The 13075-nt window shown below is 42.0% G+C and overlaps 1 protein-coding gene and 1 long non-coding RNA gene across 7 annotated transcripts in view; one reads left to right on the top strand and one right to left on the bottom strand.

Moving 5' to 3' along the window:
* itgb2 (integrin, beta 2) overlaps positions 1-9756 on the bottom strand; it is a 134358-nt gene extending 124602 nt beyond the window's left edge. For 4 of the 6 annotated variants that reach the window (XM_037280633.1, XM_037280635.1, XM_037280634.1 and 1 more), the window contains exons 1-2: positions 9616-9756; positions 6709-6769 (exon numbers count right to left, since the gene is read on the bottom strand). In XM_037280633.1, the coding sequence (XP_037136528.1) occupies positions 6709-6766 (58 nt within the window). In that variant the 5' untranslated portion in view covers positions 6767-6769; positions 9616-9756. Of the gene's footprint in view, positions 1-6708; positions 6770-6945; positions 7088-9615 lie in introns of all 6 variants that reach the window. The other 2 variants (XM_037280631.1, XM_037280632.1) reach the window with 2 other exon arrangements.
* On the top strand, positions 5386-5590 carry LOC119139727. Its single transcript, XR_005101426.1, has 2 exons — positions 5386-5429; positions 5524-5590. It is a non-coding gene; the product is annotated as an uncharacterized LOC119139727 (long non-coding RNA).
* Positions 9757-13075: the final 3319 nt, after the last annotated feature.

Raw genomic sequence — 13075 nt, 5'->3', positions numbered from 1 at the left:
CCGTCACACCATCTGATCTGTAAATGCAATTTATAATGTGATTAATAATTTTCCATGTTCACTTGTACAAGTGAACGAATTGAATTAGAGTAGAAAAACGGAATTTTGGAGAATTTGGTCGAATTTCAAATTTTCAAATTTGAAATTACAATTGAAAGTTGGAATTGGTTGAATCGGTTGAAAAATGTAGAAATTAGAGTAGAAAAACGAAATTTTGGAGAATTTGGTCGAATTTCAAATTTGAATGTTTTGGATTTTTTGTAAGTGGGAAGTTGTGGAATAGGTAGGCATAAGATGAAGAGTTGAAAGTTGGAATGGGTTGAATCGGTAGAGAAATGTAGAAATTAGAGTAGAAAAACGAAATTTTGGAGAATTTGGTTGAATTTCAAATTTGAAATTTTCGGTAAGTGTGAAGTTGTGGAATGGGTAGGCAAGAGATGAACAATTGAAAGTTGGAATGGGTTGAATCGGTTGAAAAATGTAGAAATTAGAGTAGAAAAACGAAATTTAGGAGAATTTGATTGAATTTCAAATTTGAAAATTTTGAATTTTTGGTAAGTGGGAAGTTGTGGAATAGGTAGGCAAAAGATGAACAGCTGAAAGTTGGAACGAGTTGAATCGGTTGAAGTATGTAGAAATTAAAAGTGAAAAACGAAATTTTGTGAAATTTGGCAACATTTTGTGAAAATTTTAAACGTGAAAACGTGAATTTTTTAAATTTGGCAAGTTTGGGAATGTCCCCAATGTGATTTGAATGTGTTGAATTATGTGAATTTCAAACTGGAACAACGTAAATGTGAAATGTTGAATCTGCCATTAAGAATGAATGGGGAAAAATTTGCCGGAAATTTGTGAATTTTGTGAAAACGGAAAATGTTTTGAATGAAAAAAATTTAACCAACGGTGTCATGAATATTTGGAATAAGTGAAAAGTGGAACGGAGTGAATCGGTTGAAGTATGTGGAAGTAGTTAAGCGTCAAAAAAGTGAGCGGAATAAGTAGAATTGCAATTTCTGGAGAAATTGCGTGTGAAGGTGAAGGCAAATTCCCATTTCCACGTGAGTTTCGATCCCGCACGTGAAAACGGCTCGTGTTAGGAAACGCTTGTGCTACCGACTGAGCTAAATGCATAATTTTATAGCACAAATGTACTAATTATGCAAAAACGTTAAATGTTTAGAACGAAAAAAACTGCAGCAGGTGCCGTGTGAGTTTGTGTAATGATGAGACGCCCAAGGTGAGAAATGTGAGAATCGAACCCACTACAGGAATATGGCTTGTGTTGACATTGCCATTAAGAATGAATGGGGGATTTTAAGCCACAAATTTGCTAATTACGCAAAAACGATAAATGTTATGAACAAAAACAATGGTAGCAAGCGTGACATGAATTTTTGGAACGTGTGAAAGTTTGAACGGGGTGAATCGGTTGAAGCATGTGGGACTCGTTAGATGCCAAAAAAGTGGGAGGAATAAGTTGTTTAATAATAACTAGAATTGCAGTTTCTGGAGAAATTGCGTGTGAAGGCGAAGGCAAATGTTAAGTTACAAATGATAAGCATTAAAAATGATAAGCGTTAAAAATGATAAGCGGGAAGAATAAAAAGGGAAATAAATTATTGTGAAATAAATGGGAAAATCTCCGTGAGTCGTCACCTTATCGTGGTGGAGGGGTTTGCGTGCCCCTATGATCCTAGGAGCCATGTTGTCTGGGGCTTCATGCCCCTGGGAGGGTCACCCATGGCAAACGGGTCCTAGGTGAGGGGCCAGACAAAGCACGGCTCAAAAAGCCCCTTATGATGAAAAAGATATATGGACACAGATTTCCCTTGCCCGGACGCGGGCCCCCCTCTGGAGCCAGGCCTGGAGGCGGGGCTCGAAGGCGAGCGTCTGGTGGCCGGGCCTTCGCCCATGGGGCCCGGCCGGGCACAGCCCGAAAAGGAAATGTGGGTCCCCCTTCCCATGGGCTCACCACCTGTGGGAGGGGCCAAAGGGGTCGGGTGCAGTGCAAGCTGGGCGGCGGCCAAAGGCAGGGACCTTGGCGGTCTGATCCCCGGCTGCTGAAGCTGGCTCTTGGGACATGGAATGTCACCTCTCTGGCTGGAAAGGAGCCCGAGCTGGTGTGCGAGGCAGAAAAGTTCCGACTAGATATAGTCGGACTTGCCTCCACGCACAGTTTGGGTTCCGGTTCAAGCCCTCTCGAGAGGGGCTGGACTCTCTTCCACTCTGGAGTTGCCCACGGTGAGAGGCGTCGAGCAGGTGTGGGTATACTTATTGCCCCCCGGCTGGGCGCCTGCACATTGGGGTTCACCCCGGTGAACGAGAGGGTAGCCTCCCTCCGCCTTCGGGTGGGGGGACGGGTCCTGACTGTTGTTTGTGTCTATGCACCAAACGGCAGCTCAGAGTACCCACCCTTCTTGGAGTCCCTGGAGGAAGTGCTGGAGAGCGCTCCTTCTGGGGACTCCATCGTTCTACTGAGTGACTTCAATGCTCACGTGGGGAATGACAGTGAGACCTGGAAGGGCGTGATTGGGAGGAACGGCCCCCCCGATCTGAACCCGAGCGGTGTTCTATTATTGGACTTCTGTGCTCGACACGGATTTTCTATAATGAACACCATGTTCAAACATAAGGGTGTCCCTGTGTGCACTTGGCACCAGGACACCCTAGGCCGCAGTTCGATGATCGACTTTGTAGTCGTGTCATCGGATTTGGGGCCACATGTTTTGGACACTCGGGCGAAGAGAGGGGCGGAGCTGTCAACTGATCACCTCCTGGTGGTGGGTTGGCTCCGATGGTGGGGGAAGATGCCGGTCCGACCTGGCAGACCCAAACGCTCTGTGAGGGTCTGCTGGGAACGTCTGGCGGAATCCCCTGTCAGGAAGAGCTTCAACTCCCACCTCCGGCAGAGCTTTTCCCACGTCCCGGGGGAGGCGGGGGACATTGAGTCCGAGTGGACCTTGTTCCGTGCCTCCATTGTTGAGGCGGCCGACCGGAGCTGTGGCCGTAAGGTCATTGGTGCCTGTCGTGGCGGCAATCCCCGAACCCGCTGGTGGACACCGGCGGTAAGGGATGCCGTCAAGCTGAAGAAGGAGTCCTATCGGGCCGTTTTGGCTTGCGGGACTCCGGAGGCAGCTGACAGGTACCGGATGGCCAAGCGGAACGCGGCTTCGGCGGTTGCTGAGGCAAAAACCCGGACGTGGGAGGAGTTTGGCGAGGCCATGGAGAATGACTTCCGGACGGCTTCGAGGAAATTCTGGTCCACCATCCGGCGTCTCAGTAGGGGGAAGCAGTGCAACGTCAACACTGTTTACAGTGGAGATGGCGTGCTGCTGACCTCGACTCGGGACGTCGTGTGTCGGTGGGGAGAATACTTCGAAGACCTCCTCAATTCCACTCAATTCCATTGTGGAAGCAGGGCCTGGGGACTCTGAGGCGGACTCTCCAATCTCTGGGGTCGAAGTCACTGAGGTAGTTAAAAAACTCCTCGGTGGCAAGGCCCCGGGGGTGGATGAGATCCGCCCGGATTTCTTAAGGGCTCTGGATGTTGTGGGGCTGTCATGGCTGACACGTCTCTACAGCAGGGGAATTACACTCCTCAGCCTCCCTGGTAAGGTCTATTCAGGGGTGCTGGAGAGGAGGGTCCGTCGGGAGGTCGAACCTCGGATTCAGGAGGAACAGTGTGGCTTTCGTCCTGGCCGTGGAACAGTGGACCAGCTCTTCACCCTCAGCAGGATCCTCGAGGGTGCATGGGAGTTCGCATGTGTTTTGTGGACCTGGAGAAGGCGTTCGACCGTGTCCCTCGGGAGGTTCTGTGGGGGGTGCTTCGGGAGTACGGGGTACCGAGCCAACTGATGAGGGCGGTTTGGTCCCTGTATCACCGATGCCAGAGTTTGGTCCGCATTTCCGGCAGTAAGTCGGATTCGTTCCCAGTGAGGGTTGGACTCCGCCAAGGCTGCCCTTTGTCACCGATTCTGTTCATAATTTTTATGGACAGAATTTCTAGGCGCAGCCGAGGCGTTGAGGGTGTCCGGTTTGGGGACCTCGGCATCGCGTCTCTGCTTTTTGCAGACGACGTGGTGCTGTTGGCTTCTTCAGGCCGTGATCTCCAGCTCTCACTGGAGTGGTTCGCAGCCGAGTGTGAAGCGGTCGGGATGAGGGTCAGCACCTCCAAATCCGAGTCCATGGTCCTCGATCGGAAAAGGGTGGAATGCCCTCTCCGGATCGGGGATGAGATCCTGCCCCAAGTGGAGGAGTTTAAGTATCTTGGGGTCTTGTTCACGAGTGAGGGGAGGATGGAGCGCGAGATCGACAGGCGGATCGGTGCAGCGTCGGCAGTAATGCGGACTCTGTACCGGTCCGTCGTGGTAAAGAGAGAGCTGAGCCAAAAGGCAAAGCTCTCAATTTACCGGTCGATTTACGCTCCTACCCTCACCTATGGTCACGAGCTATGGGCCGTGACCGAAAGAACGAGATCCCGGATACAAGCGGCCGAAATGAGTTTTCTCCGCAGGATGTCCGGGCTCTCCCTTAGAGATACGGTGAGAAGTTCGGTCATCCGGGAGAGACTCGGAGTAGAGTCGCTGCTCCTCCACGTTGAGAGGAGCCAGATGAGGTGGCTCGGGCATCTCATCAGGATGCCTCCTGGACGCCTCCCTGGGGAGGTGTTCCGGGCATGTCCCACCGGTAGGAGACCCCGGGGACGACCCAGGACGCGCTGGAGAGACTATGTCTCTCAGCTGGCCTGGGAACGCCTTGGGATCCCCCGGGATGAGCTAGATGAAGTGGCTGGGGAGAGGGAAGTCTGGGAGTCCCTCCTGAAGCTGCTGCCCCCGCGACCCGACCCCGGATAAGCGGAAGAAGATGGATGGATGGATGAATAAATGGGAAAATGACAAGTTACAAATGATAAGCGGGAAGAATAAAAAGGGAAATAAATTATTGTGAAATAAATGGGAAAATGAGGTTACAAATGATAAGCGGCAAAAATAATAAAGGAAATAAATTATTGTGAAATAAATGGGAAAATGACAAGTTACAAATGATAAGCGTTAAAAATGATAAGCGGCAAAAATAATAAAGGAAATAAATGACATGAATTTGTGTCATGAAAGAACCACGCAGGTTTCGAAACCACACGCGAAAACGGCTGGTACTAGGAAACGCTTGTGCTGCCGACTGAGCTAATCAGGTTCCTTCCATCAAAGTGGTGGAATTTGCTTAATGTAATGAATGTTTATGTTGAATGCGAATACAATCAAAGTGGTGGAATTTGCTTAATGTAATGAATGTTTATGTTGAATGAGAATGATGAGAGTTACAAATGATAAGTTTGTGCCTTCGCCTTCACACAATAATAAAGTAGAATAACAATAGTGTGAAGGCCTTCGCCTTCACACTAATAATAATAATAAAGTAGAATAACAATAGTGTGAAGGCCTTCGCCTTCACACAATAATAAAGTAGAATAACAATGTGTGAAGGCCTTCGCCTTCACACAATAATAAAGTAGAATAACAGTAGTGTGAAGGCCTTCGCCTTCACACTAATAAAGTAGAATAACAATGTGTGAAAGCCTTCGCCTTCACACAATAATAATAATAATAAAGTAGAATAACAATGTGTGAAGGCCTTCGCCTTCACACAATAATAATAATAAAGTAGAATAACAATGTGTGAAGGCCTTTGCCTTCACACACTAATAAAGGACAGGAATAACAATAGTGTGACGGTCTTCACCTTCACACGAATAAAGGACAGGAATAACAATAGTGTGAAGGTCTTCACCTTCACACTAATAATAATAATAAAGGACAGGAATAACAATAGTGTGAAGGTCTTCACCTTCACACTAATAATAAAGGACAGGAATAACAATAGTGTGAAGGTCTTCACCTTCACACAATAATAATAATAATAAAGGACAGGAATAACAATAGTGTGAAGGTCTTCACCTTCACACTAATAAAGTAGAATAACAATGTGTGAAGGCCTTCGCCTTCACACAATGATAATAATAATAAAGGACAGGAATAACAATAGTGTGAAGGTCTTCACCTTCACACTAATAAAGGACAGGAATAACAATAGTGTGAAGGTCTTCACCTTCGCACTAATAATAATAATAAAGGACAGGAATAACAATAGTGTGAAGGTCTTCACCTTCACACTAATAAAGGACAGGAATAACAATAGTGTGAAGGTCTTCACCTTCACACTAATAATGAATAAGCCGTCAGTGCCTCCCCAGTCATGAACCTCACCGCACGTCACTGCTTTTCACATACTTGGTATCATAAAATCATAAGGCCGGTTTCATAGAAATTCCTCAATCCATCCATTTTGTGTACCGCTTAGTCCCCACGGGGGTCGCGGGTGTGCTGGAGCCTATCCCAGCCGTCATCGGGCAGTAGGCGGGGGACACCCCGAACCGGTTGCCAGCCAATCGCAGGGCACACAGAGACAAACAACCATTTGCACTCGCACTCACACCTAGGGACGATTTGGAGTGCTCAATCGGCCTACCAAGCATGTTTTTGGGATGTGGGAGGAAACCGGAGTGCCCGGAGAAAACCCACACGGGCCCGGGGAGAACATGCAAACTCCGCACAGGGAGGGCCGGAGGTGGACTCGAACCCGCACCCTCCTAACTGTGAGGCGGAAGCGCTACCCAGCGTTTTTTTTTTTAAACAATAGGTTATAACTTACCATTTGGAGCCACTGATAGGAAGATGGACAGTAGGACAAAAGGCCAATGATGATTCATGTCCTGACAAAAAAAAAACTAAATTAATTATTGTCCAACAAAATGAATGATACACTCTTCTAAGTGTATCACAGGCTTCAAAGTAGCATTTTGAGTTTAGAGCAGTTGTGTTGAAGTGATTCATTGGTTCATGAGGCATCGAAATTGCCATCACTAGCGAACGGCGTCTATATACATGCCCTAATCAGCGGGTAACACAGGACAGGTGGTGGCGGTCATCGCTGATTAGCACGCACAGTTCTGTATTGGCAATGCACGCCCCGAGGCCTAGCGAGGAGGACGCGTCAAGGCCAGCAGGGCGAGAGCGGAAACGTGACACATCTGCGCACGAAGGAAAAAGCTTTCTTATTTAGTGTGTTTGTTGGTGCACAAGTGTTCATCTTAACATTGTTTGCATATGGTCCAAAATTATATTTTGTGCACTGTCACAACTTTCTTACAATCCGTCTGTACTTAATATCAACCTGATATATGTCTACGTCAGGGGTCACCAACTCCGGTCCTCAAGGGCGCCAATCCAGCCTGTTTTAGGTGCAGCCCTACAACAACACACCTGATTCGAATAATCAGGATTGCTATCAGCCTTAATAGAGCTTGCTGATGAGCTGATCATTTGAATCAGGTGTGTTGTTGTAGGGCTGCACCTAAAACAGGCTGGATTGGCGCCCTTGAGGACCGGAGTTGGTGACCCCTGGTCTACGTAGACTTTTATACAGCCTTATTATTGTATTTGTCTGATAAGTCTGAATCTTGCACATAAGACAAGAATAAACTTACTGAAACTACTCTGTATATTCTTGAAGTGAAAGCCATTAAACTGAAAAGTATTCTTTATCCATTCCCTGGTAAATGTATAAGTTGACTTTACAGATGACTAAGTATACTAATATTTAGTCATCTGTAAAGTCAACTTCAGTCAACTTCCTCATAAAAAAAAAGAAGCTTCTGCTCATTTTTTGCATCATGGTTTGTCAGACAAGGATAGACAGGAAGAGAAACAGTATTCACTATGTAGCTCACCGTTATACAGAAGACTGCTGGACAGGACAGGAAGTATGACTCAACCAGAGACATGAGAATGGAAAACATGCTACACAAGTTTACGTGCATTTTAAGCAAAAAAGGAGAACTTGAGCAGCACTGGTAGTCATGCTGAGTAAGTTATTCTAAATAGTTTAAAATGTATTGCACATAGTGCAATTTTATTTTAATTCCAACAAATATATTTCCATTACACAAGATATTTTATTCACTAAGTGGGAGTTTCACTTTAATAAAACCTAAATAAATACATAAAAAAGTCAAGACTGATATTCCATATTAGGGCGGCAAAGTTCCAATTTACTGCCCCACCCACAGGCACTTCTCATTCTTTTTCGTTCCATTGTCTAAACCCATGTTTTTTGGTTGATATTCTGAATAATTCTTCTATTCTTCTATAATGTTTTGAATCTGTAAATTATCAACAATGAATGAAATCTTTTGACATGGAAAGAAAGGTAACAAATATTAACAAAGTTAACAAATATAGATAGATAGATAGATAGATAGATAGATAGATAGATAGATAGATAGATAGATAGATAGATAGATAGATAGATAGATAGATAGATAGATGGGATAGGCTCAACGCGCCCACGACCCCCGTGAGGAGAAGCAGTTTAGAAAATGGACTAGGAAATGGATATTATAAAGTGGATTCATAAAAAGAGTAATTAAAAAAGTTTTCTGTATTATGTGTGTTGTGTTTATGTCTGATGTTATGTACAGCACTTTGTTAAAATTGTGTGTGTGTTTTTTTAAAAGTGCTCTGTGTGAATTAATTAAGCAACAAAGACTATGAGGAATGGTTTGCCGATTTTGGTTGCAACGAAGAGGGCCAACAGATTCTTGTGAAAAGAAGAAACAAAGAGCGTATAACTTATGGGCTATGTGCATGACTGTGAATTTTCTCTCCCGTTGGTGTAATTATGATGGGTTAATTTAAGTTTAAGCGTGAGAGAAATTGTTGTAGTAGGTGCAATGTTGTTTTTTTTTTTACAAAGTGTAAGATTTACCATATTATTACGGTGTCATTTTATAACTATGTGATTTTTTAACCAAACTATTTTCTTGGAGCTGTTTAGTTTTGCATATACTGGACTGGATTTTAACTGGACTGGCAGAAAATGAGTTAAGAATTGACCCCCCAAAATTAACCTCTTAAGAAATTAAGATACATATTTTCTTCGAATACCCTTACATCTTTCAGATATATAACTTGGAAAGAAAATAACATTTCACTCACTGCACAAAAATGTCGTTCTTTTGTGTTTGAACTCTACACAGACACAATTTTCGCCGTCAGTTGACAATTGTCATTTTTTCAAATAGAACTTAGTTTCCATTTCTCACATTTCTAAAAACTATGTTTGAGTTTTGTATTGTTCCATCAGTTTTCAAACTAAAATACTGTCCTTTCCAAATGCGCCCATATACAGATTTACAATTACAATATTATACTATTAATCAAAAGAACTATGCAGTTGTGTTGTATTGCATTACTTGACAAAGTTTATATTCACACAACAGAAGACTTTTTTTACTCACTCAGTATTGTCTAGGAGTAGCATCAAAATGTGGATAAGTATCATGGTAGTAGTATGTTTTAAGTCAGATGAATGAATATGGATCTTATTTCTCTATAATGTGTCTCTATAATTCAATCGATATCCTCATGCGTTTGCATTTGGTAGTCAAACATAAGAACATTAAATAATACTCAAATGATTAAATAGCCATTGTTTCCTCATTTTTCCCTCAGGCACTGATTAACAGTAATAATTTATTTGTAAAAAAATCTAACTCACAAGAATGAGGAAGATGCCTGCTGCCTCTGGGTGACGGTTATGTCAAAGACTGCTTGGCAGGAAGTATAACTAGTCTGCACTTGCAACACCTTCTCAGCGTCGTGCATAGACAAATAGTCTCAGACAGTTAAATGCATGAATATTGAGACCCCAGAAGTTTTGTTGAGGGTTGATGTTGATTTTTTGAATGCTTCCCCCTCCCCTGCTTTAACTATTTTTACACATACTTTTTTATTTGTGTTTGTGAGACTAAAATAGAATGAACATGACAAAATTACAGAATTATTGATGTATTTAACATTTATTTAACAAGGGAAAAGCTTTTTGAAGCATAAAATCTCATGTCTTCACAAAGAGGCAGCAGAAAATATAAAATATAGTCAAATGTCAACCAGCAGCATGTTTGAAATGTAGCATTTTTCCCATAATTCCATGGGATATTGACTTTCACATGTGCAAGTACAAAAAAATACTACTGTTTACTTAGCATTTGGCCTTCCCTTCGTAAATTCAATCCATGAAGTTACGAGACTGTTCATTTTGGACTCCCTTCCTGTGCATAGACAAATAGTCTCAGACAGTTAAATGCATGAATATTGAGACCCCAGAAGTTTTGTTGAGGGTTGATGTTGATTTTTTGAATGCTTCCCCCTCCCCTGCTTTAACTATTTTTACACATACTTTTTTATTTGTGTTTGTGAGACTAAAATAGAATGAACATGACAAAATTACAGAATTATTGATGTATTTAACATTTATTTAACAAGGGAAAAGCTTTTTGAAGCATAAAATCTCATGTCTTCACAAAGAGGCAGCAGAAAATATAAAATATAGTCAAATGTCAACCAGCAGCATGTTTGAAATGTAGCATTTTTCCCATAATTCCATGGGATATTGACTTTCACATGTGCAAGTACAAAAAAATACTACTGTTTACTTAGCATTTGGCCTTCCCTTCGTAAGTTCAATCCATGAAGTTACGAGACTGTTCATTTTGGACTCCCTTCCTGGTCTATAGTGCTATAAAAATGCCGTCTTTAAATATGAATGAATGCAATTTTTATTTCAAGCAAGCATAAAATGAAAAAGCAAAAGTCAGAAGAAAAAAATAAAACAGGTATCTGCAAAACAGCATACACACATGCTCAGAAAGGAAGTAGAAAGTAGAATTTTTTTCTTACCCCTTTGTAACTTATACTATAACACTATTGCAATTGTAGATACCATATCATATACACTATTTTTACACACACGAACACACGCACACACACACGCGCACACACACACACCATATAATCTCATCCAAAAGCATATGGTAATAAACACAAAATATATGCAAATCAATAAAAATGTTGCGAGAGTACAGTGTCTCCACTTGCCAAGATCAGGCTGTGAAAAATCGGAAGATTTTTCTTATCTAAGAGACCCCTACAACACCGGTCCACGCCCTGGTACCATTCTGTGGACCACTCAGTAACAGGCCATAGAGATATTAGAAGAAAAAAAGTGACGGCTCCCGACATCCAGAAAGCAGGGCCCCGACACTTTACGGGCAGGGGGGAAACAAGAACTGATCAATACTCCATAGCGGTTCAGTACTCTGCAGAGGCATCTGAATCCTCAAAGTCAGGAGCCGAAACACCTAGAACAGGGGAAACAACAGGTAAAATGCAGGGATGATATAGTATATATATATGTATAAATACATACCGTAATTTTCGGACTATAAGTCGCACCGGAGTATAAGTCGCACCAGCCATAAAATGCCCAAAAAAGTGAAAAAAAATCCATATATATGTATATAAATCGCTCCTGAGTATAAGTCGCCCCCCCACCCAAACTATGAAAAAAAAACGCGACTTATAGTCCGAAAATTACGGTATATGTGTATTAGGGGTGTAACGATTCATCGATACACATCGATTAATCGATATAATGCTCTACGATTTGTTGGCATCGATGCTAAACGTAAACATCGATCTATATCGCCCGTTTTTGACCTCGGACATTAGACGCGACTTTATTATGAAATCCAGTTCATTGTTGCTTGCTTCCTCTTTCCGGGAGCAGTGCGCGGCGTGTTGTGTTGTGAGCAGAGCAGGCACGTGAAAGGGGAGCCGACAACTACGCGGCTCCTGGGCTGGTGCTATGGCTAGTGTCCAAGAAGACGAGGAAATTTGCTCCCCTTTGGGCTTCAAGTCATTCGTTTGGAAGCACTTTTTTTTTGCATTTGGATTAGAACATATGCTCAAGGTGTAATGTTTACTACATTCATTATAAAGAACTTATTTTTGTTTGGTAATTAAATAGTTCAGTAAGTGCATTACTGAACTATTTAATTACAAAGTTAATGGTATTACAAAAAAAGAAAGAATATTCTTTTTTCTTTACTTATATGAGAAGAAATATAGGAATTTGATAAAGTTCAGTGTTAAAATAAGCACTTTGTATACTACAATACTCTTGTAATTTCCTAAATAAAGAGTTTGCAGTACCATGTTGATTTTGCGTATGAATTGTTATAAATCAGGATATTGTTCTATATCGATCGTAGAGCACTATATCGTGATGTATCGTGAATGAATCACAGCAGGCTTTAAGATACCGGCAAATATCGTATCGTGGTTCTTTGTATCGATATGATATCGTATCGTGACAAAACCCGCGATTTACACCCCTAATGTGTATATATATTTGTACATGTGTATATATATATGTATATATATATATATATATATATATATATATATATACATATATATATATATATAAATACTGCTCAAAAAATTGAAGGAACAGTTTTTCATCAGGGTATGGCATGAATTAAACTAGAAAATGCAATTCCTGGAGAAATTGCGTGTGAAGGCAAAGACTATGAATAATTTCTTGGGGAATGCTGCCGAATGATGTTGAAACGAGTTGAATTACTTGAGAAATGTAGAAAATAGAAGTGTAAAACGAAATTTTGGAGAATTTGTGGTGAATTTCAAAATTGAAAATTTGTCATTTTTGGTAAGTGGTAAGTTGTGGAATGGGTAGGAAAATGATGAAGAGTTGAAAGTTGGAACGGGTTGAATCGGTTGAAAAATGTAGAAATTAGAGTTGAAAAACGAAATCTTGGAGAATTTGGCGTAAATTTCAAAATTGAACATTTTGAACTTTTGGTAAGTGGCAAGTTGTGGAATAGGTAGGAAAAAGATGAACAGTTGAAAGTTGGAACGGGTTGAATCGGTTAAAAAATGTAAAAGTTAGAGCAAATGTTAAATTTAGGTCACTTCTGGTTTCATTTAGGGCAGTTCTTGTTAAAACAAGGTCACGTCCGGTTATTTTGGGGCACTTCCGGTTTAATTTAGTGCACTTCCAGTTTATTTGGGTCACTTCCGGTTCAAAAAGGTCACTTCCGGTTTAGCTGTGGTAACTTCCAGTTTGATTTGGGGTCACTTCCGGTGTACCTGAGGTC

Source organism: Syngnathus acus, chromosome 21 (assembly GCF_901709675.1).
Source record: "Syngnathus acus chromosome 21, fSynAcu1.2, whole genome shotgun sequence".
In the NCBI taxonomy this organism is placed as follows: domain Eukaryota; kingdom Metazoa; phylum Chordata; class Actinopteri; order Syngnathiformes; family Syngnathidae; genus Syngnathus; species Syngnathus acus.
The sequence above is the reverse complement of the archived record's forward strand: the minus strand, read 5'-3'. Positions and strand labels throughout refer to the sequence as shown.